This window comes from Myripristis murdjan, chromosome 17 (assembly GCF_902150065.1).
Source record: "Myripristis murdjan chromosome 17, fMyrMur1.1, whole genome shotgun sequence".
NCBI classification, from domain to species: domain Eukaryota; kingdom Metazoa; phylum Chordata; class Actinopteri; order Holocentriformes; family Holocentridae; genus Myripristis; species Myripristis murdjan.
The window spans coordinates 13,012,886-13,038,588 of record NC_043996.1 but is presented as its reverse complement, the minus strand read 5'-3'; the positions used below and the strand labels follow the sequence as shown (position 1 = coordinate 13,038,588).

General features: G+C 39.2%; 2 protein-coding genes across 2 annotated transcripts; both read left to right on the top strand.

The window, feature by feature from the left end:
* The first annotated feature begins 753 nt into the window (after positions 1-753).
* Positions 754-4,826, top strand: czib (CXXC motif containing zinc binding protein). Its single transcript, XM_030075493.1, has 8 exons — positions 754-831; positions 921-1,004; positions 1,517-1,573; positions 1,671-1,752; positions 1,869-1,900; positions 2,640-2,717; positions 3,544-3,609; positions 3,779-4,826. The coding sequence occupies exons 1-8, from the start codon at positions 826-828 to the stop codon at positions 3,854-3,856; spliced, it is 483 nt and encodes a 160-aa protein (XP_029931353.1). The 5' UTR covers positions 754-825; the 3' UTR covers positions 3,857-4,826.
* A 468-nt stretch (positions 4,827-5,294) lies between these two features.
* scp2a (sterol carrier protein 2a) lies at positions 5,295-25,506 on the top strand. Its single transcript, XM_030075113.1, has 16 exons — positions 5,295-5,450; positions 7,299-7,356; positions 7,491-7,562; positions 9,741-9,872; positions 10,403-10,467; positions 11,625-11,751; positions 11,935-11,998; positions 12,245-12,331; positions 12,586-12,736; positions 13,412-13,559; positions 13,755-13,862; positions 15,955-16,108; positions 17,522-17,618; positions 19,761-19,890; positions 21,983-22,062; positions 24,718-25,506. Exons 1-16 carry the CDS (start codon positions 5,397-5,399, stop codon positions 24,811-24,813), a joined length of 1,623 nt encoding a protein of 540 aa, XP_029930973.1. The 5' UTR covers positions 5,295-5,396; the 3' UTR covers positions 24,814-25,506.
* Positions 25,507-25,703: the final 197 nt, after the last annotated feature.

Sequence of the window (25,703 nt, the reverse complement as noted above, 5' to 3'; positions counted from 1 at the left end):
ATTCCATTCAAACATTAGGTTATAATAAGAAATAATCTGTCATATATAGCTTTTCTATTCCATGTGCTGTTTTCTGTGTATAGTGCAATTGTTGGATGAATGATTTGTACTGAATGGCTGTGGAACTGGCTTGAGGCATTGATTTGTAACAATGGCATTGTCTCTTGCTTAATGGTTAATAAACTGATGCAGCCGAGCTTCATTGTCTCGTGTACATTTATTAATACACACTGTATGACATGAGGCGTTCAGGGGGAGACGGGAGCCGCCGAAAAAGAAGTTGGGAGAGATTTTTAAACAAGTATGAGTTGTGTTTTACCAAACGTGGCCTCTCAGCTTCCGCTCACTATGCCCAGTTTGTCCACTTGAGGGCGCAACAGACTGCGGAAGTGATGTTGCCTTTAAATGCTGACGGAAATCGAATTAAACACTACGCGCCACACGAGCGGCTCCACCACAGCGACAACGACAGGAAATATCAGAATTTATTGTAATAACACCCGCACTGTAGAGAAATGGTTTGCTGTGCCTTTAGCATAGTGATTGTCGATTGTCGGTCGGTACACTATACAACATGTATTTGGCTAATGGGTTTATTAAAGCATTCATTGCAAGAATGGCGCACGTTTTCAATATTACACAAAATATGTCTATATCCACAGCAACAATAATTAAAGGTCCTACAATTTTCACAGAGCTTTTTTTTTTTTTTTTTTTTTTTTTTTTTTTTCTCCAACCAAAACGGCTTCACAGTCCAGAGGTAGGAGCTTATGACGGGCACTTGAACGCAGCAGGCACAGATACTGCTAGTGGGAAGGCGTCAAAATGGTGGTAAGTGCAACTCCAGCATGTCGTGGTGTAAACAGCACCTGTTTGTTTGAATGAGTGGATTATAAGACACTGCTCTGCCCCTCTGACAGAAGTTTGGGCTGCAGTTTAAAGCCACGTTAGAAAATGTCACCAACGTGCGGCCGGTGGGCGAGGACTTCCGCTGGTTCCTGAAGGTAAAGGCTGCTGGGCTAGTCTGTCCACTTCACTGTCTCACATCCATCTCTAACCCTAACCCTAACCCATCCCTCAAAATGTAGAGTGCACCCTGCTGACATGTAGCATACTAACCTGAACCAGACCCCCTTGCTCTTCACACCGTCCCAGGACCTTCCTTTGTTGCAGCCTCTTGTTGACACTGAGCTACTGTACACAAATTTTGCACCAGCATCTGTTAAAATTTTCTTATTTTGCTTCATGCAACATTAACAAAGATTTAGGGACATCAGCTTTTACATGTAATCTATATATTCAAGTAGCTGTTGTGTATGTTTCCTTTTGTTTATCTAAGATTTAATGGGATGAAATGGTGTTAGGACATAGCTTCCTAACTGTGCTCCCTACTGAATTAGTGTAATTTTTATGATGTAATTTCTCACTCTTTATCACACACACACACACACACACACACACACACACACTGAAATGATTTGCTAATTTAAAAACTTGGTGTTTTCCTTTCATTCAGCTCAAGTGTGGCAACTGTGGCGAGATCCCAGATAAATGGCAGTATGTAACACTCGCGGTAAGGCCAAGAAAATCTTAGTGTCCATTCACAGTGTGTTAACAAAACGGCTGTGAAACAAACCCACGCCATCCACCTTGTCCTTTGCGTCCCCCAGGAGAGTACACCACTAAAAGGAGGACGAGGCAGTGCCAGCATGGTGCAGAAGTGTAAGCTTTGTGCCAGGGAAAACTCAATCGGTATGGGCAGACAGTGTGGAAACTGAAAACTGCTGTGTCTCGTTGCTGCTGTTACGTGAAATCTCTGAAAAGACCCAACGTGAGCATGATGGCCTTTACCTTCTGTTTCCTTACAGACATCCTGGGAGACACAATCACGCCTTACAATGTAAGCAAACACACATTGCTGCTCTCAAATTTGCACTGATTCCAAATCAGCTGCACCACAACTAAGGAATTACTCATCTGCCCCCCAACATGATTGAAACTTGCAGTAACTGAAGTGTTTTATTATTATTATTATTATTATTATTATTATTATTGTAATACACATGGAAATAGTCCAGCATATCCACCTAACCAGGAATTCAATTGTTAAGTCAGAGTTTTTATCCGCCTTCTTAGACTGCTCTAAATTTTCGGTACATCCTGTAAACCGAGAAGCACCAAACTGATGAAAGTTTGATGGTGACGGTGTCATTTAAGGGAAAACAAACATGAGTTAATTGCTTTTCTGAAAATCTAATTGGTTTTCTGTTTGTCTTATGTTTGCCAAGTGGTTATCACTGAGTGGAGGTCACAACTGGCTTTGTGTTTACCATTTTTTCCCTGATCTTATGATTGAATTCAGTAAGTACAGCACCATTCAGCCTTTATCAGGCAACGTGCAGCCAGATTAAATATGCTGGATGCATCTATTCATTGCTTATCATGGTGAAGTGGATTCCACGTATTACAGTTTTTAAAAAAGAAAATGAAACAGGCTGTAAAACTCATTTAATAAATTCATGAAACCTGTTTACATCCTGAGGTGAGAGTAACACCTTATTAAATGAAAATATCTCTCTGTTAAATTATTAAAATGTCATTTTCTGCCTCTCTCGGTGCTGTGGGTCTGCTGTTTGCAGGTGGAGGACAATGAGAGTTTCAAGACAATGGTGCAGTTTGAGTGTCGAGGTCTAGAGCCTGTCGACTTCCAACCACAAGTGAGAGAATTTACTTTAATGAACTTTAATGAACATGATTTACAGCTTCTACAGTGTGAGATGTATTATGTGCCAGGTTTTTCAGTGATATATCACTCAGAATTCAGCACAATACATCATAACTCTAGCATTAAGTGGAAAAAAGGTTGCCATCCCCAACACCATAATTCTATTTTAGCCGACAAAGAAAGTCAGTCTGCAGGGTCAAAGGTACAGGTGATAGGATAGGACTGATAAGATGAAGGTATTAAAAAAACTTTACTTTAAATGTTTTTTAAAGGATATTAGTGTCATTTTACTTTTTCACAATTGATTCCAATTTTAATCATTTGAGGAGATGAGCTGTTTGTCAGTGCAGCAGTATGATTTTAATGGGCAAGAAGCACATACTAAGGATGAGATTTCCAATTATTTTAGCGATTTTTTTTTTTTTTTTTTACTTTTACTTTGTTGAAAGCATTCGAACAAATGATATGAAGTTTTCTAAAGTCATCCCACTACACCAAAAGTGCAAAAGGTCAGAAGTTGGGATTTATAGTGTCCAGTGTTGCATCTAAGATCCTGGAAAAAGTTGTGTCTGAACAGGTGCCAATACATACATGATTTAAAACTATTTTATGAATTTCAGTCAAGCTTCAGTCTACACCTAGTCAAAGCAGACATGATAGTATAGCTACATTATAGAGGACTTGTTTAACTGGACAATATGATCAGAATCAGAATCAGAAATACTTTATTGATCCCCAAGGGGGAATTGGGTAAATGATGATGTGATGTGAGTGACCGCTGCCCTCTCTCATTGTCTTCTTATTGAAATCCACTCCAGGCCGGCTTCGCTGCACAAGGAGCAGAGTCTGGAACACAGTTTCCTGAAGTCAACCTGCTAGAGAAAGTGAGTTTTTGGGGCAATAACAGTGTCCCTCACTTTTCCTCACTTTTGTAAATTGTAAAGGGTTATTTATTTTGACTGCACATCGTAATCTTTTTCTGTTATGTGGCAGGTTCCTGTCTGAGTTTTCTATACAGGCATCTCTCTAATAACTTGATCTTAAACATTTCAGGACTGGACAGACTATGATGAGAAAGTCAGTGAGTCAGTGGGCATATATGAGGTCACACATCAGTTCATCAAGTGTTGATGCCCTTGTACGATGGAAAGAAGAACACTGCGGCCAAATCTCCACTGGTGTGACGTCTGTTAACAATTATGCTTCAGATGCTGAGGCAGCGTGGTTTGGTTTATCATGAAGAGGAAGACGTGTGGGTGAAGAGGATGGGACATCCACACACACATCTTGGACGGAACATGTTGAATGGACAAAGTCTTTTTTCACTGCCTCAATAAAATTGAAGAGTGAAAAAATACATATTTCTGAGTAGAGGTCTTTCTTCGCACTAGTGAGTGGCACGGAGAGTTTTGTTTTAGTTTATTTTAAAACTTTATGCGATAGTGATTATGCATTTTAACATAGTTCCAACACAGAGCATGCAAGCTGTGAACTATGTGCATCAGCTTCATGCTCTGTAGTAGAATGATATTAAATTGCATCATCTCTATCAACATTTTAAAAAAGAGAGAAGGAATTAAGTTGGGAAGAAGCTCTTATTGAATAAGGGACTCTTGAAGGTGACAAAAAGCAAAAACGAAAACACTTTTTTTTCCTGAGTCCCTCCCAGGCTGCTGCAGTAAATCCTCAGCCTTGAAATGTGGTTCACGCTCTACCAGGTATCAGTCATATTATAATGTTTTGGTATTTTGATTTCTCGTATCGTATCGTTGTAATCATGCATTTTGTTAATTAAGTGTCTCCCCAAAACCTGCCCAGGTCCTGCATCTTGTATGTAACTGGGACCAATTCAGTTAATGCAAGAATTGCATTGTGGGATAAGTGTGAGCAAAGGCTAACTGGCTGACTGATTAACCAGAGAGCCCTGAGGAGGCACGAGCTCTCACTCTGCCTTTATTTCTGAATGTCATATTGCCCAGAATGCGCTCACTCTCAGTTCAGTGAATCTTGTCATAATTTTCAGACATGTCAAGGGATTAAGGATGTCAAATTGTGAATTTGATTGAACTTGAGAAAAAGTAAATTATTTCTTGAAACTACATCCACTGATAATATTGACCCTTTTGTTGTTATTCCTTTATTCCGTTCATATTACATATATATTTAACCCATCAGAAGAACCATAGGTTTCTCATGAAGATTTTTTTTAAAAAACTTTTTAAAACTCATTTCCCATGCTAGAAAAAAAATCTAAGGATCTGGATAAAATCTGCAAAGCCCTTCACAGAAAATAATATTTGAGAGGACAATGCTCTTGACCTGGAAAATTTGTGGAAATGTACAAAGATATGGCCTATAGTTTCAAATACTGTATCTCGAGTTAAAACCACCCATTGGTTATTTGGATGAAACTTCACACAAACCAACACTTATAACCTGCAGGCCTGGTACACGGCGAGTGACAGGCATCAGTCAACGCCATAGAAATGTGTGGCTATGGCTGTGGCTATGGGTAGCGCTCACTCTTGTAGACCAGAAGATTGGCCATGTTTTTTTAAACAGAGTGATCCATTAGCCGCGCCATAGACGATCTTCGTTGTGTAACTTGGCTGTCAGCGGTGCTGTAGCTAGCCTACTGAGACTCCGGACCATCCGCTGGAGAGGAGCAGCCATGGCACCCCAAAAGAAGAACAGAGCATTTGTCATCGGCGTGGGAATGACAAAGGTAAACTTTTATATTCTTAATTCAGTGTCCCAGTCCTCCAGTCGACACGGAAGACCTCAGAAACACTTCTAGCTAGCATAGTTTGCTAACTTGAGCGTTAGGTTTGCTCGGCAGCCTCTTGCCGTTAGTCTCCCGCTCCAAAACCCCAGCTTTTATCCACCTAATAGACCCCCAGAGCATCTATTGTTGTAGTTAATTTACCAAATTGTCCATTACTTTTTAAATTTTATCATTTGACAGCTCAACAGGCTCGCCAACTGAGTGTAGCACTATTGAGAGCCAGCGAGTCAACAACATTTCAGTTTACATATGCTGTTTGTTTGTAGCTTTCCTTGAACATTAACTTTGTGTTTACATGCTAATATAACACTTGCTTCAATTTACTTTCCAAGGTCACACCGTGTTAGCTGGTCCCTTCTCGTAGAGTTGCAAACTGTGTTAAAGGTCGTAGCCTTGATATTTACCGAAGCCAGTGTCATCGTTCGCCACAGTGACTTGTTTCTGATTTTCTAATTGTAATAAATATGTTCAGAGGTTGTTAGCTGTGATATAACGTTCTCATATTCTTGCTTTGCACCAGGAATTTGACTTTTCTTTGTAGATGTGTCCACCTTCCCTGGCTGTAAACTCTGCTGTGCTAGATTACTTTGTGCAGATTTTAGTATATTATAGCTGTTAGTCTTCTTTGTCATGGTCAAGCCATGGACCTTTTCTGCTTTCTGATTTAATACTACTACTAATCATCATCATCATCATCATCATAATCTTAATAATAAATTATATGTCCTAATAATTTAATAGATAATTTACAACATGACAACACCAATATGTTTTTGTTGTTTAAACTCAGCTATGACAATTATCTGGGTATTGTAATATTGAGAATCAAATTTTACCTATGTTAACATTAATTTGTGAATTCAGCTGTAATGCTATAAAGAGTTATTTTTCCACATGCAAACTGTAGATCTTTTAGAGTTTATCCATTTTGCTTTTGTAGGTCTTGTGCTGTATCTAACGGATGACTCCATTTAACTGCCTTTACCTTACTGTATTTACTTTAAAACTGGCTTTGCAGATTGACTTCAACCATCTATTTTTATATTATAATTCAACACCTCTAAGGTAGTAATAGAAAAAAAAACTTATCTTTTGAAGATAATGGCAGGGATTGAATGTGGTGTAGCTGCAAGAATAAACGTTTGGCCCTGTGGTTGCCTAGTTGCATGGGTTTATGAACAGATGAAAATAACCCGTTTTTATCACTAACAATCTGAATTTCTTTTTCTCTCAGGTTAAATAAACTTTTCAGGACTTGACCGTGACATAAGTTAGCATGTTCATAAAAATGTCTAAATTCAACTTTAAAGTTGGAATGCACAAAAAGATAATGGTGCATGTATTTTATTAATTAATTTATTTATTTTTGATACTGTATTCAGTAACTTAGTAACTTCTATGGCAACCCACACCAGTCCACTTATGATTAACTTTCTCCCACTTCATATCAACAAGAGACTCATGCCTGGATTACCAAGAGGCCGTGCAGAACATGCCTCTGAATCACTAAAGGGGTTCAGAAACATTTTGTTGGGAAAATCCACAGTGTTTTCAAACTGTGACTGCTGGTAAAGTATGAGGGCCTGCACATGTCCAATCTAGGGCTCCAAGTGGGATAATCCAGGCATCAAATGACTCCAGTTTGTGTCACTGCTATCAGGTTGAGCCCAGCAAAATTAAAGTAAATAAAGTTGTCTCAAATTAATGCCATTTTTTAAAGACACACATGGAAACACCAAAGTTCATTAGGCCTCGCCTTAACCTGGCTGCTCTGTCCTCTGCTCGCAGTTTGAGAAACCTGGAGCCCGAGAGGACTTTGACTACCCTGATATGGCCAAGGAAGCAGGTTGTAGCTCTTTCTATCACATCTGTCCTCAGAGATCATGGACATTGTTCAGTCATATCACAGTTATCGTGCTGAAATCCTTGTGAAGTGTTCATGTGTTACAGTGTTTTTATCATGCCTCCTTCCTGATGCAGGGCAAAAGGCCTTAGCAGATGCCAGAGTCCCGTATTCTGCCATTGAGCAAGCCTGTGTCGGATATGTCTATGGTAAGACTCCGCCGCCGAGTCTTGTTTTCAATGTCATTTGCTCATTCTACATACTAGATAGTGGGTGAATGAGTTTCATTTTTTGTTTTATTGTCCTGTGTACGAAGAGGTGTACCTTTTTAGTAAAATGTCCTCCATTTATTCTGATGTATTTTGGCTGGATGATTATGAAAAACTTGCGTTGCTTCAGGAAAGGAACCTGTTTTGTAGCAGATTTAATTTGCCAAACACTGGAGAGTAGGCACAATATTCAAATCCCGAGCAGTATTTTGTAATGAAATGTCATGAAATGTTGAGCCACTGCAACTGCACTCTTGGTGTGTTGGTGCCCAACCTTGTGCCATGCACACAAAGTGGCCAACCTTGTGTGGAAATAAAAGAAAATCCAATCATGTCGTAGTCCACTGAAATTCTGGATAACACAATTTTGATATTTTCATGTATACGCTCTCACTGTTCCCTGGGTACTCTTTCAAGTTTATGGTTTATAATCTCTCTAACAGCAATATTCAGAGAAGAATGCAACCTGTGCAATAATAAGAGTTTTACTGAACAGTTTACACAGAATACATGAAGGCTGTTGGAACTAACAGCCAACAGGCACAACACATTTTCTGACTAGTGACAGGAAGCTCTGGAACAGAACTGAATTGAGATTCAGTATGACACCAGTCATTGTTAGGATGGTAATAATAATACTAATAATATAACATATATTATGCTGTCTCTGATAACACTGTGGCAATTTGAGACTGTTCCTAAACACAGTTGCTTTACTGAGAAAAAAGACAATAAAACACAACTACATCTGTGTCTGTATGACTGCTCACATTTCACCAGCAGAGGAATGACCTTCTCTACCCATTTGGCTTAAAACTCTTAGAATTGAACAATATAGGAGCAAACTTCAAATAAATAAATGAAAGAAGAAAAAGAGAGTATTCTAACAGCTGATATGCAGTTCCACCATAGAAACCATTGCATTTAGGAGAAAATGACTTTTAAACAGCTGTCCACTGTAGTGACCACTATGCGCCAAAGGGTTAAGATACTCTGTTTTACACGAAGTAGCAGTCATATAAGGTCATTTCATGGGGACTTTAAATAAATAAAGAGAACAGAGCCATAAACTTGTTCCTGTCATTGAATCACAATTCCCACCACTAATTTTAACGAACTGAGGTAGTGGCATACGATTTTGCTAAAGATGTGCCCAGCAGACACAAGTAACCTTGATGCTTTCAAGAAAATGATAAACACATTGTGTTCTATATGAAAGTGTGAACAGTCTTCTGTATAAATGATAATAATAATAACAAAAAAGTTCAATAAAAGTCTTTTGTTCCAAAATCAAATAATGGTGACCTCAGTATTGAGCAAAACAGTCATGATTATTATTATTTTTGTAATAATCGTTGTCGCTGTCGGCGACACTAGCATTTACTCACTGTGAAATGGTATTGATCGCCATGGTAACTGTTATTCTAAAATAGGGCCTCTAACAAATGGTATGTAGCTTATCTTTGATTGTAGTTATGAATAATGAATTGAGTTTACTGTTGCATAATAAGTAGGCTGGAAACTTTGTGATTAGAAAATATTTTTACAGCGTCAATGTGAGGTCAGTACTCAATGCTTATCGGTGAAAAATAGTTAGTGAGTAGTGTTAAGTCTTTTATTTCATGCGTTTTCATTATCTGCAATTTTCCCCTACAGCAGCTATTCTCTCTAGCGTTGGTAGTAGCATCCCTGTTACTTTTCACTATCATGTTTTGTTTTAATTGGTCCTAATTATTCTTTATAAAACTTTTTCTTGTGTGAAGGCAATTTCCTTTCAGTTTCTTTCATTTCTTTGTTCAGTCATATGGCTGATTTGCTTTTAAATGGCATTCTTGTTTAATCTGAAGAATTCTAGGCCTTGATTTTAACTGGAATTGGATTCCTCTCTGTTCTGTGTTCATTTTCTTTCATCTGCTTTCCTTCTTTCTTGTTTTAAGTTTTAAGTTTTGTTTTGCTTGTTTGTAATCTCAGTGCCACTGAAAAAATTTAAAAATCTCCAACCCACCACACTTGTTTGCATTATATCAAAGCCCAGTTTGAAGCCAGAGTATAACACACTAACTAAAAAAAAAACAGTCACCAAAGAAACTTACCTCACCTCATACCTGACTCCCTCAGGTGACTCCACCTGTGGGCAGAGGGCCATTTACCACAGCCTGGGCCTCACCGGGATCCCCATCATCAACGTTAACAACAACTGCTCCACCGGCTCCACAGCTCTCTTTATGGCTCGCCAGCTGATCCAGGGAGGTGAGTTTGGCGTTTTAGAGCAGGCAGTTTCAAATCTGCACAACCACAGTCAATATTACAGGCTTTCCTGTGGGTGTTATTTTGCACCAAATAGTACTTGTTTCTACTAACACCCCAATTGTCTTTGATTCATTTTGAGTGAGCAATAACATGAGGTAATGAAATTTCATTAATGTTGTGTTCTTCCTGTGATGGAGGCGATGATTAAGCATTGGCAAATCATAGGTGTTTGATCACTGTAGATGAATCACTGCATTAAATTTAATGATAGAATAATGTTAGGAATAAGAAGAGGATATATTAAATGTCACTAGACGCTCATTTGGCAATTGGACGTGAGCACAGCATGCTGTCTTTAGCATAATGTGCACAACTGAATTGAGCTCATCGTTTCCCAGGTGAGACCATTTCATTTGTGACATTGCTCTCTTGAGTTTTCCTTTATAAGGAAATCCAATAAAGAGAGACTGTTTACTTTGAAGTGTGGTCTTGAAGTCCTCCACTTGAGTGCTTCCTATCTCTCATTGCAGGCCTGGCTGAATGTGTGCTTGCACTCGGCTTTGAGAAGATGGAGAGAGGCTCCTTATCCTCAAAGGTATACAGCTGCTAATTGAGTATGTGCATAAGTGTGCTGATATTCATATAAAATACCTGTGACTTGACACTGGCTGCTCTAGGTTGTCAGTATCATAGTTGATGGTATATTGATTCAGCAGAGTGCTGATATGCTGGCTTGTCTGAAAAAAAAATGGGTGACAGTATTTGACAGTAGCATGGTTGCTCTGGATGATACAGAATTATATCTGCTGGAGTCTACAAATCGATGATTAAAAGATAAAAAAACAAACAAACATGGGAAGCATATGAATATTTACGTTATGAAGATGACTCAATATTGTTTAATAGTAGTAGACGTAGTTGCTGCAGTGATCAGTAATGCACATCTCTCAACTCTTCGTATAATTGTTGATAAAATTTAGGTTCTGAGCTGCTAAACAAGTCAGCATTGTCAGCCATCCAATGAGCCTAATGTTAAAATAAATTGTGAGTTTAGAAATTACTGAGCTAGTGATCAGCTTAGTCATAGGCACAGGGTTGTGTAGGCATCTAAAACTAAACTAAACCAAACTAATTTAAAAGGACTGCAGTTGAGAATTAGCCTGCTGGCTAATACTGGCACATTTACAGAAATGCTAATGCATGTGTTATAAATGAATTAAAATGAAATTTTATTTGGAGTGGAGAACAACAGCCTTGTTAAACCATCTGTGATGGCAGGACACCACTGGATAACCCGAGCAAGGCTCCTTTAGGTGGATAGTGAATGTTGTTGTCTGTCTGATGGCCCTATTTTGAGGGTTTGGCTTGATGCCCTGTGTTGTTGCTGTTTGTCAAGAACTGTATTGCTCTTTGGACATCCGACTTGGCCTTTTTTAAAAAATTTTATGAATCCTCTTCTTGACTTAAGTTACACGGGATTGCAACATCAAAACTCGTGTCCTGATTAATGACACTCTGTTTATTGTTAATGAATTGAATATGAATGTTTCAACACCATGACCTTTTTTAGCCTCAAGCCAACCTTTGTGTTCGTCATGTTTATTCATGATGGCAAATTGACCTCTGTCCTGCAAAAAGGAGCTCACGCCGTGACTGTCTGATATGTCTGATGTATTAGTGTTCTAGTGTATATGTTGTTCTTTGTTGAAATGAATATTAATATGAAAAAAAATAAAGTAAAATGTGCTCTAGTACATGGACAGGACCAATCCCATGGACAAGCACATGGAGGTGATGATCAACCGCTACGGGATGTCGGCAGCCCCGGCAGCACCACAGATGTTTGGCAACGCTGGCAGAGAGCACATGGAGAAATATGGTACATATCATATGTTTGCTAAATAGGGGGAAAAAAGAGCTTGCACAGTAAAGCAAAGTTTGAGTTGTGATCATGTATTGTTCTCATATTTAGCTTGGTCTTGAGGTGTTTTCTGGATGTGTTAGGGTGCTTTACTTGACTTATCAAATAAAAGTTTTGTGTTGATGTTTTGATCTCTTTCAGGCACTAAACCAGAACATTTTGCCAAAATTGCATGGAAAAATCACAAGCATTCCACCAACAACCCGTAAGACCATATTGTGTGTTATTGCTGTTTAAAAAGCTGTTTCAGTGCACATAAACTGCACTGAAAGTAAAACTTCCTGCTAGCACATGTTAAGTCGGTCAATGAATGCAGTAAACTGCATGCCAAAGTCACAGCCAGCCACTTATTGTTATTCGCATTTGTGGATTATAGGTAGTATGTGACTGTGCTGACCTTTTGAACCTTTTGAAATGGTGTGCTTGCATGTGTGTATGTTTGTGCTTGCAGGTACTCCCAATTCCAGGAGGAGTATAGCCTGCAGCAGGTTATGAAGTCCAGGAAGGTGTTTGAGTTCCTCACTCTCCTACAGTGTTGGTAAGAGGGTCGCAGGCCTATTTCACTATCCGTCAGTGCAATCTGACCTTTTGAAAATCTCCAGATTGGTCTGAAAGTTATTCTGCGAAAGAGGCCAGCAAGTAGCTGTCATTTATATTTCACTGAAGGGCTGATTCGGAGCTTTGAATTGATGAGTCATGCTTTGCAGGTTGCATATTTAAATGGTTATTTCTCTCTGAAGCTTGCCTGAGTTCCAACCTTGACTGCTTCTTCTGCTCTCCCTCTTTTATCAGCCCCACATCAGATGGTGCTGGAGCAGCAGTCTTGGCCAGCGAGGCCTTCGTCAGGCGTCATGGTCTGGAGGGCCAGGCAGTGGAGATCCTGGCCCAGGAGATGGTGACCGACCTTTCCACCACATTTGAAGAGAACAGCTGCATGAAGATGGTGAGAAACCATGAGTATTGTGAGTTTTTAGTAAAAACTCACAATACTCAACCCTTTTCCAAATACTTTTTTTTTTTTTTTTTTTACAGACATAGATCAAGTCTAGCTTTATGTTGAATTTTACTTTTTATATTCAGGTGAAAAGAAAATATATCAATTTAAGAATATGATTTGAAACTATATGCATGTTCATGGCTGTGTTGACTAAAGCACATTTATTCCAGTCTGTGATATTTGTTGCATGAAACCAAGTAGATTCAGAGATGGCTTTAACAAACATCCTGTCTAACAGCAGGAGGATGTCGGGGTAGTGATTGAAATTTCATGCAGTGATTTTCAGTGGTGTGAGAGATGAGATTAGTGAATGTGAGCTGTCAGATTATAAAGACCACATCAGTTACCTCTGAAAATCATGGAAGATTGGCAGATTTAAAGCAGCATGACTAATCGACAACCAGTGTTCAAGGCCTGCTCTTATCGCAGTTAAGTTATCAACTGTGGTCTGATGGCAGTCTCAGGCTTTTATGATATACTGGGAGCAGGGAGTTAACTTCATACATATATATATGAGATAAGACACCTGAGGAGCAGCTCAGCTCTCAGCCATAAATGCATTGGTGTTTCCTTAAATGAACCTCCACATATGATAAAGGATGTTGGTTTTCTTGTCTGCAGGTGGGATATGACATGTCTCGGCTTGCAGCTAAGAAGTGCTTTGAGGCTTCGGGTCTGAAGCCCCGCAATGTTGATGTGGTGGAGCTGCATGACTGTTTCTCAGCCAACGAGCTCATCACATATGAAGCCCTGGGGCTGTGTCCTGAGGGTGAGTTAGTAGCTCAGAAACATTACTGTACAACTGGCGGAGGACTAGAGTGGATAGATGCAAAACAGAATTTACATTTTAAGACTTAGTTTGCCCCATGCTTGTGCTAATATGATTTTATGTTAAATTTGAAAGTTATACTGTATTGCTTCTGTTGTACTGTTATGTGATAATAGTCTCTTCCATCCACCACAGGTCAAGCAGGAGAGCTGATTGACAGAGGGGACAACACATATGGTGGCAAGTTTGTGGTCAACCCCAGTGGTGGCCTCATCTCTAAAGGACACCCACTGGGAGCCACAGGTATGCTGATCCTCTGACTCAACCACTGACAAACCATTCATCACATATGGAGGATTTATGAAATGATAGATTCCAGTTTGTTCGGAAACAGGCAGAGTATGTGAGTAATGACACAGATCCAGGTCAAAAAGCATTTACAACTATTTCTAAGCATTTTTTACTGTAACTTCTCTCACGCCCCAGATCAGGTTTTTACTGCATTAAACAAAGCAATGCATGCCAGAATGTTCAAATAATCTCAAAACGTACCACTGGCAATATATTAATATTATAGATTATAGTGATATCCTGACCTGAGGATCTGATATTTTGGATGTTGTGATATGGCATAAATGTTTTCTTTTCCTAGTTTTAAAAGCCGCATTACAGTAAAGAGATGATTTTTTCAATTTTCGAGCTGTTCTGCTGTTTGCCTCTACCTGCTTGGTCATCATATCCATACCACTCATGACTGTCAAAAATCTCTCGTGTGAAATATGAAAGCAGCAACAATCGTCCCTACAGTATTGTCACAATATTGATATCAAGCTATTCAGTTAAAGCTGATGTTGTGATTATTGATTTTATCCTAATTGATTTTATCTATAATTGTTTTGACTGAAGGGCTGTTTACTGTATGTTTGACTCACACTGACTCACACACTTATGAAGCACACTTAAAAATACTGTTCAACATTGTTTGGGTTAGGGTTAAGAATTATTTGCAAACATTGTTCAAGCCATCTCTGCAGGGAATCTTTATTTAACCTGAAATGTTGCTCTCCTCTTTGTCCACATGATGCCTACATTTACTTGAAGCCACCAGGTGGCAGCTCTCACACAGCGGAAACCAGCAAGGTTATAACTGCATTGACCCTAAGCCTGCATGTGAGAAGCCAACTGGCTGTGACTTTGGCAGGCTTCCTCAAGTAATCCCTTCAGATATTAAACTGTTGAAGGCTGAGCAGAGCAAACAGTGTCACTGGCTCCCCAGCATTTGGAGCCCCATCCAACCACTTATCACTCTTTTTTTCTTATTCTGTCACAGCAAAGGCTGATTAGTTTTTGTTACAGAATACAGTTTCCAGTACAAGTTTATATGCTGATGCATGCTCACACAAACACACATGTACACAGAGAGGGGATAATAAGGTTAAAGTCTGTTGAAAAGTGCTTTTACTACACACACGAAGGGATTGTAGCCACACTCGGTGTTAATGTGTTTATCAGTCTGTATCATTATAAAAAAGAGGAACAATGATCTCTCTTGCAGCATGATTTGTAGGCCAGGTATTTTGCACAGTGCCAGAAAATATTATTTTACAAGACTTTCAGAAGCACATTTTGCCCTGATTGTAAGTGATTACAACGTCTTTGCAGGTCTTTGATAATTCCAGTGGCCAGCGGTTCATTTTTCATATTGCTTGAATTAATTATTCTTCCAAAAGACGTTTCTTTACTCATAGTGTGCCTTTACTGTAGCAATGTCATACCAGTGGTGACCTAAGTGTTTTTTGAACTGCGCAATAAAGATCTAAACCATATGCCAGGGCCCTCTCTGCTGTATGTATGATCAGTTATAATTAAGAGGGTATTTCCAGAATGATATATAAGATAAGGTTTTCTATCACTGTGCAGTCCAGGAATCAACCCCACCCCCACCGACCCCACAATAGCCAGGGAACACACTGTGTGTGTTTCTGTCTTTCTATGAATGTGAGCAGATGTTTGATGCTTCCCTTTTGCATAAACAATTAGTGCTTTTCGGATTAAGTGTGTGTTACGGTCAGTCTGATGAGATCTCTATTGAGTCTTTATTGAGTTAGTGACTGCTGCTTAATCTTGGTCAAAGCCTAGGTTTTGTTTGTTTGGGTGAGTGCACAATCTCATTTCAGTCCCCTCTGATCTTGTTTTAGGGAAATTTATAGCCAAGCTCTCCAGTGTTCCCAAGAAAACCTAACTGAACCCTACAGCACAGAAAAGTACTCAAACATTGTCAAAGTTGAGAGCATTTTCAAACCTTATGCCATCTCTCTAATCCCACTTATTCCACACCACCTCATCACCCCTTCCTCCATGTCACCCCCCATTTTCTTGGTGTGTTATTGCTCAGGTCTGGCCCAGTGTGCAGAGCTGTGCTGGCAGCTGCGAGGACAGGCCGACAGGAGGCAGGTGCCTGGGGCAAAGGTGGCCCTGCAGCACAATATTGGCTTAGGAGGAGCTGTGGTTGTCACTCTCTACAGGATGGGATTCCCAGAGGAGGCCAGGTGAGCAGGTTATTGCCAACTACCAGTTCAGTTTTATTGCTTGGCATTAGTAGGCTGAAGTCAGTCAGAAGAGGTAAATTGCCACTGTCAAGCATAAGAGATAAGGAGCCGGAGAACATCTGCTTGCTGTGCTTTTTAATCAGACTGCCTTATTCAGTTTATTGATTGCACATCAGTGGACTAACAAGGTGTATTGTTCATGAGTCACTAAATGAAACAGGAACTGTAATCACACATGCCACTGTTCTTGCTGTTTTGGTTGTACATTCATAACCATGACTATGCGCAGGACCACACAATGTCTGCAAACACATTGTCCTCCTCTCTTGTCCATGATGCATAATAGATAGGGTTGGCAAAAATCAGTTCATGTAAAAATCTTCCCTTTGCCATCCTATGTAAATCTGCAAAATTCAGAATGTTTTTCCGCCCTGAAGCTGTTCTGAATATAATTTTTTTTGCCTGAAGGAATGAGCACTGTTCACATTGAACAGTGCTTTTAATTACAATGTATTTTGATTCCAGAGCTAATATAAATGGCAAAACATTTACGAACGTGTTCAGCCTTCCTCACCATCTTCCTCCTTAGAACATGGTGAACTAGGGACAAACACACAAGAGTCACATATGGAGCGACACCTGCGTGCTAGTTCAGGCTGTCAACTTGAGTTGCATGGCTTGTTGTTGGGAAACTGTTGATGTTCAATTTCTGCTGCCTGATTTCTGATGGAGCTACTTATGTTGCTAATTAAATCTGAATCTGAATCTGACTGTCATTATTTGATGAATGGTGTTGTTTGTGGAACTGTTGTATAAAAGCAATATCAAGATCGTGTTGTTATACTAAATATCATCACGGCTGTGATTAACTTTGGCACTTGCCCTGTGACTTTGTGCTTATGACTGAATCATGGCTGTGATGATATTCAGTATAACAGCTCTCCCTCTTTTGTGACATTGCTTAAGTCTCTGTTCTGTTGGTTTTGTTATCCTAGCTGTGTTATCATGTCCCTTGACCTGCAGGTCAAATATTGCTCCTCGTTTATACCCTGTTATTTTTTATTCAGCCTTGTGCTGTATACGCACTAACCTCTCTCTGCGGGAGAACTAAATTTAGATCAAATCACTTGAGAACTGTGTGGCCTCCAGGTTTAACTGACTCAAGAATTAACTATAATTATGCTACCATGGCTGTGTTTGTTTTCAGATGGTATGTTTTTATTTGATTATAACAAACTTCACATACACACGATATCGGTTTCACTCTCGTGTTCTTTTCTTTCTCTGTTTTTCTTTCCTGTTCAGACCTCATCACCACACACACACACACACACACACACACACACAAAGAAACAAACACGATATCCACACACGTTTATGTATATATGTAACAGTTTTTCCTGCATCCCACAGGTCGCTTGTAGGTGCAATTCCCACCAGCTCGGTCAGCAGCCTGGAGGGTTTTAAAGCTTATCCTGTCTTCCAAGAGATTAACAGAAAACTGCAGGAGGTAAAACAGCACCCAACATGATTGCTCTCCTTTTTGCTTGCACCTACCAATTTTGTCTTTGTGCTTAGGGAGTCTGAATGCCTGCCTCAAAGTGAATGTATCTTAAGTCCTTTTATTTGTTCCCATTTATTTTCCTGTTTTATTGATCGATTCATACTTGTCAAGTTTAATTGTAGGCTCATGAAAGAAGTTGTTCTCTCTATATATGTCTATACATTACATTTGGGTGCCTGTCGGGATGGTTATTGATGGAAAAAAAAAAAACATCACAAATGCCACTCTTTTAATATCACCACCCATTATTGTCTTTAGTTGTCAAAGAGAGATGGCAGTTAACTGATCCTTCTTATTATTTTCAGAAACAGAGTGAATGTATTTTCTGTTTGGATTTAATCCTCTGCCATCAACGGTGCCAGATATGATGTTTATAACTGCATCGACACACATACCTAATATAACATTAATCATTAGGACTGTATAAGCAAGCAATTTCAGTGGTGTAGCATGGTTATGTATTTATTCTTTCAGGAAAAACATGCAACACCACAAGATTCAGCTCACGTAAATTAAATTAATCTTATGCTGTATCACATGTTTAATGAGCTCAGCTAGATGTAAAGTCATCTGCCTTCCTCAGTTGCTGTGCGGTAATGACCTGACAGGAGTTACACAGCCTCCACAAACATGACCACAGTAAACAGAATCCAACACACTTCATCTTCAGTAATATATTGAGTAAAAACAACAACAATTATAGACTCAAGTCCGTACCTGAGCTAAGATACATTCACTGTGTTGTGAGCACTCCTACTTCCAAAGCGTGGTAGTGGGGGATTTTTCTCTTAGTGAAAAGGACCTCTGCTGTGCTAAAATCATCTCTAAGGTGTATAAAACTTATTCAAACAAATTTATATAAGGTCTCATTTTGGTTATTTTCAACTTGGACTCTGTTTTCCTTGTCTTTGTGAACATGATGATCGATTGTGCTCAAAATTACCTTCCTCATTGTAGCATTCATAGCTCCAGGTCACCTGAGGCGCTCTTGTCATTCCTCCTTTCCAATACAAACAGAGCTGAGCCATCGGGCTGTCACCCAACAGCTGAATCCAAAAAGCAATTAAAACATGTCTTTCCGACTGAATGAATGACTGCTGGCAAGACAGCAGAGCGTAACAATAGCCCGAATTCAAAGAGCAAAGCCTGCTTTTTTTTAATGTTTTGTCAAAAATTATTGGTCCAGAAACTGTGGGCACAAATTATAGGCTGAAAAACAGATCAGAGAGCAGCAAAAAGCTCATGAACTCGTGTGTGAAACCTCCCTGTGCTGTTTGTAACACTGTGAATCTGCATTGTCACCATTTAATGTTAGATTACAGGCACACTCGGGCGTTGGGACTCCCAAGGTTTTCATGTCTTTTAATTATATACAGTATATGTTCATAATAAAGTCAGAGACCTGTGAATAGTGTTATTCTGACTATACATATAACACACAGCTTTCCAGTTCCCTGTAGATCTTGAGGACAGATGTAATGCGAAAACAATAAGTAGAGATTTGCTGCTATATGCTGCACTTGCACCACTTGCAGTTTTGGTATATCGTGTTTCCCCAATTAATAGCCCGGGCGTTTAATATGCAAAACCAACTTGGACCCCAGGTGTTTAAAAGAACCAGGCGGCTATTCGCTGCAGGCCTTTATTTATTTTTACACAGACCTGCATCAGGCCAATATTGTGATGACAGACGCCAGGTGTTTAAAAGAACCAGGCGGTTATTTGCGGTCCGGCAATTAATTGGTGAAATGCGGTATATGCACCTTATCTTATCATATGACAGTCTTTGATGTCCCTCCTTGACCTTAACCCTTTTCAAAAAAAAATTAGAGCAAAGGTCTTGATCTGACCAAAAAGCCAAGCTTGATCCAAATTGGATAAAAACTGTCCACCTTTGACTCAGAATAACTAGACATTGATTCAGTGAGTGCTTTGACATGCTTTGACACTACTGCTGCTCTACTGCGCTTCATGTGGATTTGAAAATAATGAATGGGTGGATTTATTATTGAATTTGTAATGAGGCTACTGGCATCACACTATGAGGATCATCTCATGACACTGACATCTCCTGGTGACTCTCTGCAGGATGGAGAGGAGTATGTGAAGAAGATCGGAGCAGTGTTTGCATTTAATGTAAAAAATGGACCAGATGGAAAGGAGGGGCTTTTGGTTGTGGATGTAAAAAATGGCAAAGGTTGCATCAGCACTGACCCAGGTATGTTTAAGGCTTTGAGCTGTTCAGTGACAAGGGTCATGACACACACTTCCACACGCATACAAACCTGTATTCACATGGTTGCTATTTTTCTCTTTCACACACACACACACACACACACACACACACACACACACACACATTGTTTCTGTCACTGCTTTAACGGCCTTGTAGACTTTTTATATAACAGCACCAACTAAATAAAAACAGGAAAATTGTAGAAATCTCTTCACATGTGCACAAAACATATGCACACACACGCACACACACACAGACAAACACACATATTTAGACAGGCTAAATGGTCTGGCTTTAAGAGCTACCTTTGTTGTAGCACAGTACATAAAAACAGGAAACTTATGAAAAGCTCCCAGTTCAGGGCATGATAAACAGGTCAAGGCCCATCCAATGGGAGCAGCTCTGTGGCATCCGCTGTGCCAAGCCATTACATTTGACATTACAATTGCTTTTCCCCCTGGTTGAATGTTCTCATAGCAGGAAATGTCAAGATGTGTTGTTGCAAATTTGTGCTACAGAAGTATTTCAGAAATGCATTTGTGTGGGTTTTTTTTACACCGGAGTTTCTTGCACATTAAAAGTCTGAAATGAGATATCTATACTTTTCAAACTATCCCTCCTCATTACTTTTGAGTTTAATTGTTTAACCCTCATCCTGCTTCACTGGGTTGAATTACATTGTTCATGTTATTCTAGCTTCATCTTTTTATATATATTTATATATATATATATATATATATATATATATCACTTCACCACATTGCAGTGTAGTGTGGATTCTATATACATCAAATACAATATAGAATGCATACACATTTTTTTTCTTCTGGTGGATGGTTTTGAAAATCAGTTTCTTAAGTTTCAAAGGAAGAAAGAAAAAGATATAATCTTGATCTATTGTGTGGAAATAGAAAGGACAACTTGGTCTGCTCTTTTGGCACTGACTGTCGTAATCAAGACAGCAAAACTGCCTCCACTCTATATTCACATATAGTGATACGACACTGATGGTTGATGTTTTCCTTGAAAGCTCAGGCACATCAAACGCCATCAATAGGTGAATCCACCAGTGCCGAACACTGCTAGAGTATTCTGATAGAAAGTTCACTCTTCACTCTATAATCTCATCAAGGTTCAGTGAAGTGACCTGGTGTCGCTTTTTGATGTTGAAGTCACAGTTCTACAGCATCAAGAAGAAATCATATGATTATAGGCTTGTTTTTGCCATTGATGCAGGTACATGTATTATTACCCTTTTTCCCTCCCTATTTACTCCTTACGTTTACATTTTAGCAAGATAAGAACATAAGAATCCCTTTATTGTCATTGTCACGGTTAACGAAATTAGGTGCCATCCCTCAGTGCAGTACAGAAAAAACAAAAAACATAATAATAATTTTTACATTTTATGTCACAATCTGTTTTTACACGAAGAGGCAGTGGTGTGCTCAAGGACTGCTCTTTATCATACAAGACTCAAGGAAAAAGACGCAGGTGTTCTTGAAGAAAAACGGTTCAACATAATCATCAGTATAGAAGGAGATAAACTTAAGGCACTCCAGCAGGAATGTTTTTAAATATGTGAAAAGCCTTTCTTCAAACATGGCTGGTTCATATATTAAAATAATCAGTTTCTACCATTATCAGGGTACCAATTATACAAAAAATTAAACCCTGATGAAGACCTAAGGGGCTGAAATTTGTTGTTTTTTTGTTTTTTTTATGTATCTTTTATGGCAAATTTTAAGGTATTTTCTGGATCATGTACACAGTGTAGTTTACATTAATGGAGCTTTTCATATGCCCTTTTCATCCTGGCTGTATTACACACTGAGTGTCATGCTGAAGCCTTGCAGTAATAGCCTCATTCTCCTTGAAGCCTGTAATTTCATCTCATGTATGACTGAAGTATTTATTTATTTTTTTTTCTAATATGGGCTCTCTGTTGTTTTGTCCTTCCCTTCCTGTGTGGTGAAGGAGCAGCTGCTATATTTTTTTGGTTCTTGATGACCACCTCCGTATGATTCATTAACATGAAATAGAGAAATTGCTCTTCCTTTTTTGAACCCCCTAGATTTGACAACAGACTGCACCGTTGCCATAGATGACGAGGACCTTCTGGCTTTGATGACGGGAAAGTTAAACCCGCAGACGGTATGTGTATAGATCAAATGAAAAGTAAAACTGTGTGGAATCACTATCTTCATTTTTTTGAATATTAAACTTTAGTGAACTTTATTTCCCCCTAGGTTTCATCTTAAGTAGCTTCAAATTCATCTGGCCTGTAGTTTGTCTGTAGTTATTCCTAAAATCAACCTGGAAATGTCACTTAGTTACCCCTAATGCCAGTATGCTAATATGCCAGTGTTCAACACTTGTGTTTCATTATCCATTCAGCAGAGACATTTCCAGTTTAGGTTGCATATCTCCTAGGGATGCACCCAAATCTGAATCCATATTGGGCAAGTAACAAATAATGGCTCTCTGATAAATAAATTACCCTTCCAACATTTTTCTAAAAGATCGGCTTTAGATAATACATAATAATAGCTTGACAATCTGGGATTACTTGTGAAGCATGACACTGCTATGGCTGTCTTCTACATCCAATCATTTACTTTGAAGTACCATAAACACCAACACCAACATCATTATCATAATGATCATCATCATTTTATTATTTTTACTGCGGACTATTTATTACCTATATGTCAGTGTATATATATGTATATGTGGTTGTCTTTTATTGCTGCTACTGGAGTGGATTGTACCAGACTTGTACCAGAAGTTTCATTGTATTTTATTACACAATGACAATCAACTATCTCTCTATCATATGACAAAACACAGCAGATGGAGGAACACAAAAAGAATAGACAATAACAGTCATGGTACACAAATAACGTAAAGCCATCCTTAAACACTACACAAAGACCCAGGGCTGAGAGCATTCTGGCGCCGTGCCGGATCTCCGGCGTACCGGCGTGACTGCGAAAAAAAAAAAGGGGGTTCGCCCAGATTTATCTAATAGACATTTCTCTGGATCCAGTAGAAGCGCAGCTTTCGTTCTCAACCACACTAACAGTAGGCCTACTAGCCAATCAGAATAGGGCGGGGGCGGGACTTGGGTGTTGACAATCAGGTGCTCCATGTGCCGTTGAAAGTGAGCCTCATTAGCCTACAGTGACGCACTTCAACAGTCCAGGATGGACTGCAGGTTCATGAAGCCCGGGGAAGACAGCAAAGATGTCGATAAGGGCGTTAAGAATAATTGGCGTCATTTGCTGAATACATGTCAACCACACCTACTTCACTTTTTCTCCAATCCAAATCCGAATTCTTTATTTTGCCCCAAAACAAATACAAATATAAATACAAACAGTGGTGCCTCTGCACACCTCTGACATCCACTCTCTTGTGAAATTACTCTTGGCACTTCTACCGTTGTTAGAAAATGTTTTCCCTACACATGTCAGCTTTGCCTTTTGTAGAAAATTGTATTGGATAGATTGTATGTGTGCTGCACACAATGTTTCAAGGGTGTAGAATTGAAAAAATGCGCATCGATATTTCTAAAAATATCACGAGGTCTAATGTGCCATTACATGGCATCCATTAAGGCTGTTGTTTCACATGCGAGGATTGCCAAGTCAGCGTTAGTGTTTCTATATTTGTCCTGTTTTTCCCAGCACCAGTACCTCATTCAGAAAAACATACGACCTGCTCCTCCTGTACTTGTCATCAGATGGAATGGAAATACAGTTATACAAAAATATAGTTATATTTGATTATCACTTGCTACATAATTAATACCTTAATAGCATTATTATAAATGTATTCGCTGTCACCTCAGCCAGAGCTCAAGAAAGGAGCTGGATACTGAACTGGACTGGGAAAAGAAGACAATTTATTATTTTTTTTTTATTATTTCTAACAGTGTTTTTTGTTACTCGTTTTGTTTTTTGTTCCTCTACTATTTATTTAGCAGTCTGATACCTTGTCCAATTTGTAGATTGGCTATTTGAAGGAACGGGTCAGGATGTGTGTTACTATTTGATTCAATTTTTTTTTTCATGATTGTTTTTTGCAGTTAACCAAATAAAGTTTGAGTTGTCCAGATTGCAAAGCACATTTTGCACATCCACCGAAGACAGCAGCGACGTTGTCCCGGTCTGACATTTTCGCTTGCCGTGTAAGAAAGAACAAGGACAACATGTACCAAAACAATCAGTTTGGGGAAGAAAAAAAAGAACAACCTGTATCTGGAGTCAGTGCAGTTTTGACATAATATTTTTATTTTATTATTATATATATATTTTTTTTTCTGTCTGTTTTTCTGTCAGTCATTCCAAATGCCACTGAATTGAGGCTTGGCGCCCCCCTGTAGCCTGCAGGATATGCAGGGCCTTGTTTGCCTGGTGGCAAGCTGTTGCCCTGTCTGCACATGTCCCAGTTTTCAGGTCCCCTATTAATCCTGCAACTGAACCCACTAAACCCCCGACTCTGCTCTTGGCAGGGCAGGACGATGTGGGGAATTGGATAACAACCCACCGTACAGCACTGCCAGAGGCCAACATGGTCCCACCCAGCTCTATAGCAGAATATAAGAATAGTTCAATTAAAAATAAAGAGTTGTCTTAGGCCTGAGTTGTAAATGCACCGTAGAGATATTCAGTGTGATGTTTTTTTTTTTTTTGTATGAGCCTCATTTTCAGTCTTTGAAACTTGCATTTGAATTCTTTGGCTTACAAAGGTGTTTTTTTTTTTTTTTTTTTTCTTATCTGTCCTCCTCTTCCTGTGTCTCCTCAGGCATTTTACCAGGGGAAGCTTAAGCTCAGTGGCAACTTGAGCATGGCTTTGAAGCTGCAGAACCTCCAGATGAGTGCAGGCAAGGCCAAGCTGTGAAGCCCTGAGCTCACGGGAAACATTGTTTGCCATAGATGACAAAAATAGCATTCGTTCCCACTCTCTCAACAACTTAATTCCTTCTCTCTTTTCTCTCCTTATCTGTCCATGCTCTCGCTCTCCTGTCCTCTCCGCTGTCTTCTGTTTTGTTGTTGTTGTTTGAATTGTTTTGCTGTGCGACCATTTTCCTCCAAACTGTCTCACGCTACTGCTAATTTCCAAGCTCTCAGAATAATTTGCTAAAATGCTGGATCACGAGCAGGGGTCTGATAAGCTGCGTCTTTGATATCAGAGCACAGTATATGGAGACTGATTGTTGAGACATGAATCTTCAGGTCTGCATACATTGTGCAGTATGAACTAATCTGATCTGATTTCTGGCATTTCCAGAGAGCCTTTTAACACAGAATCAGTGCATTTTCTGCTGTTGTTTGCCAGTCACTCACTTAAATGCAGCAATAGCGAAAATTCATAATGGTATTGACCAAAACTGTAACAATGTTCAATAATATATCTTTCATAATAAGGCAGTTAAAACACTAAGTGTGCCTCTGATTTCTGTGTATGAGATGAAATCTTGTGAGTCAAGGCCAGTGCTGCCTGAGCTATTTTGATCAGTAGTTTTGTACATAATCTGTGAATGACAGAGATTATTTAATTTTCACTAAATAAATCCTTCACTGACAAGAAGAATATTGACCGTTGCTTTCTTTTTCATTCATTCAAACAAACCTTTATTGTATAACTTGACAGATATTTTCATTCCTCTACTATTTCTAATGAGTGGGAGATTGTGTGTGTGTGTATGTGTGCATGCATGCGTGTGTGAGAGAGGGAGCATGTGACTGTGTGAAGAATCACTTTTACCCACCAAACACAACAGATGCACA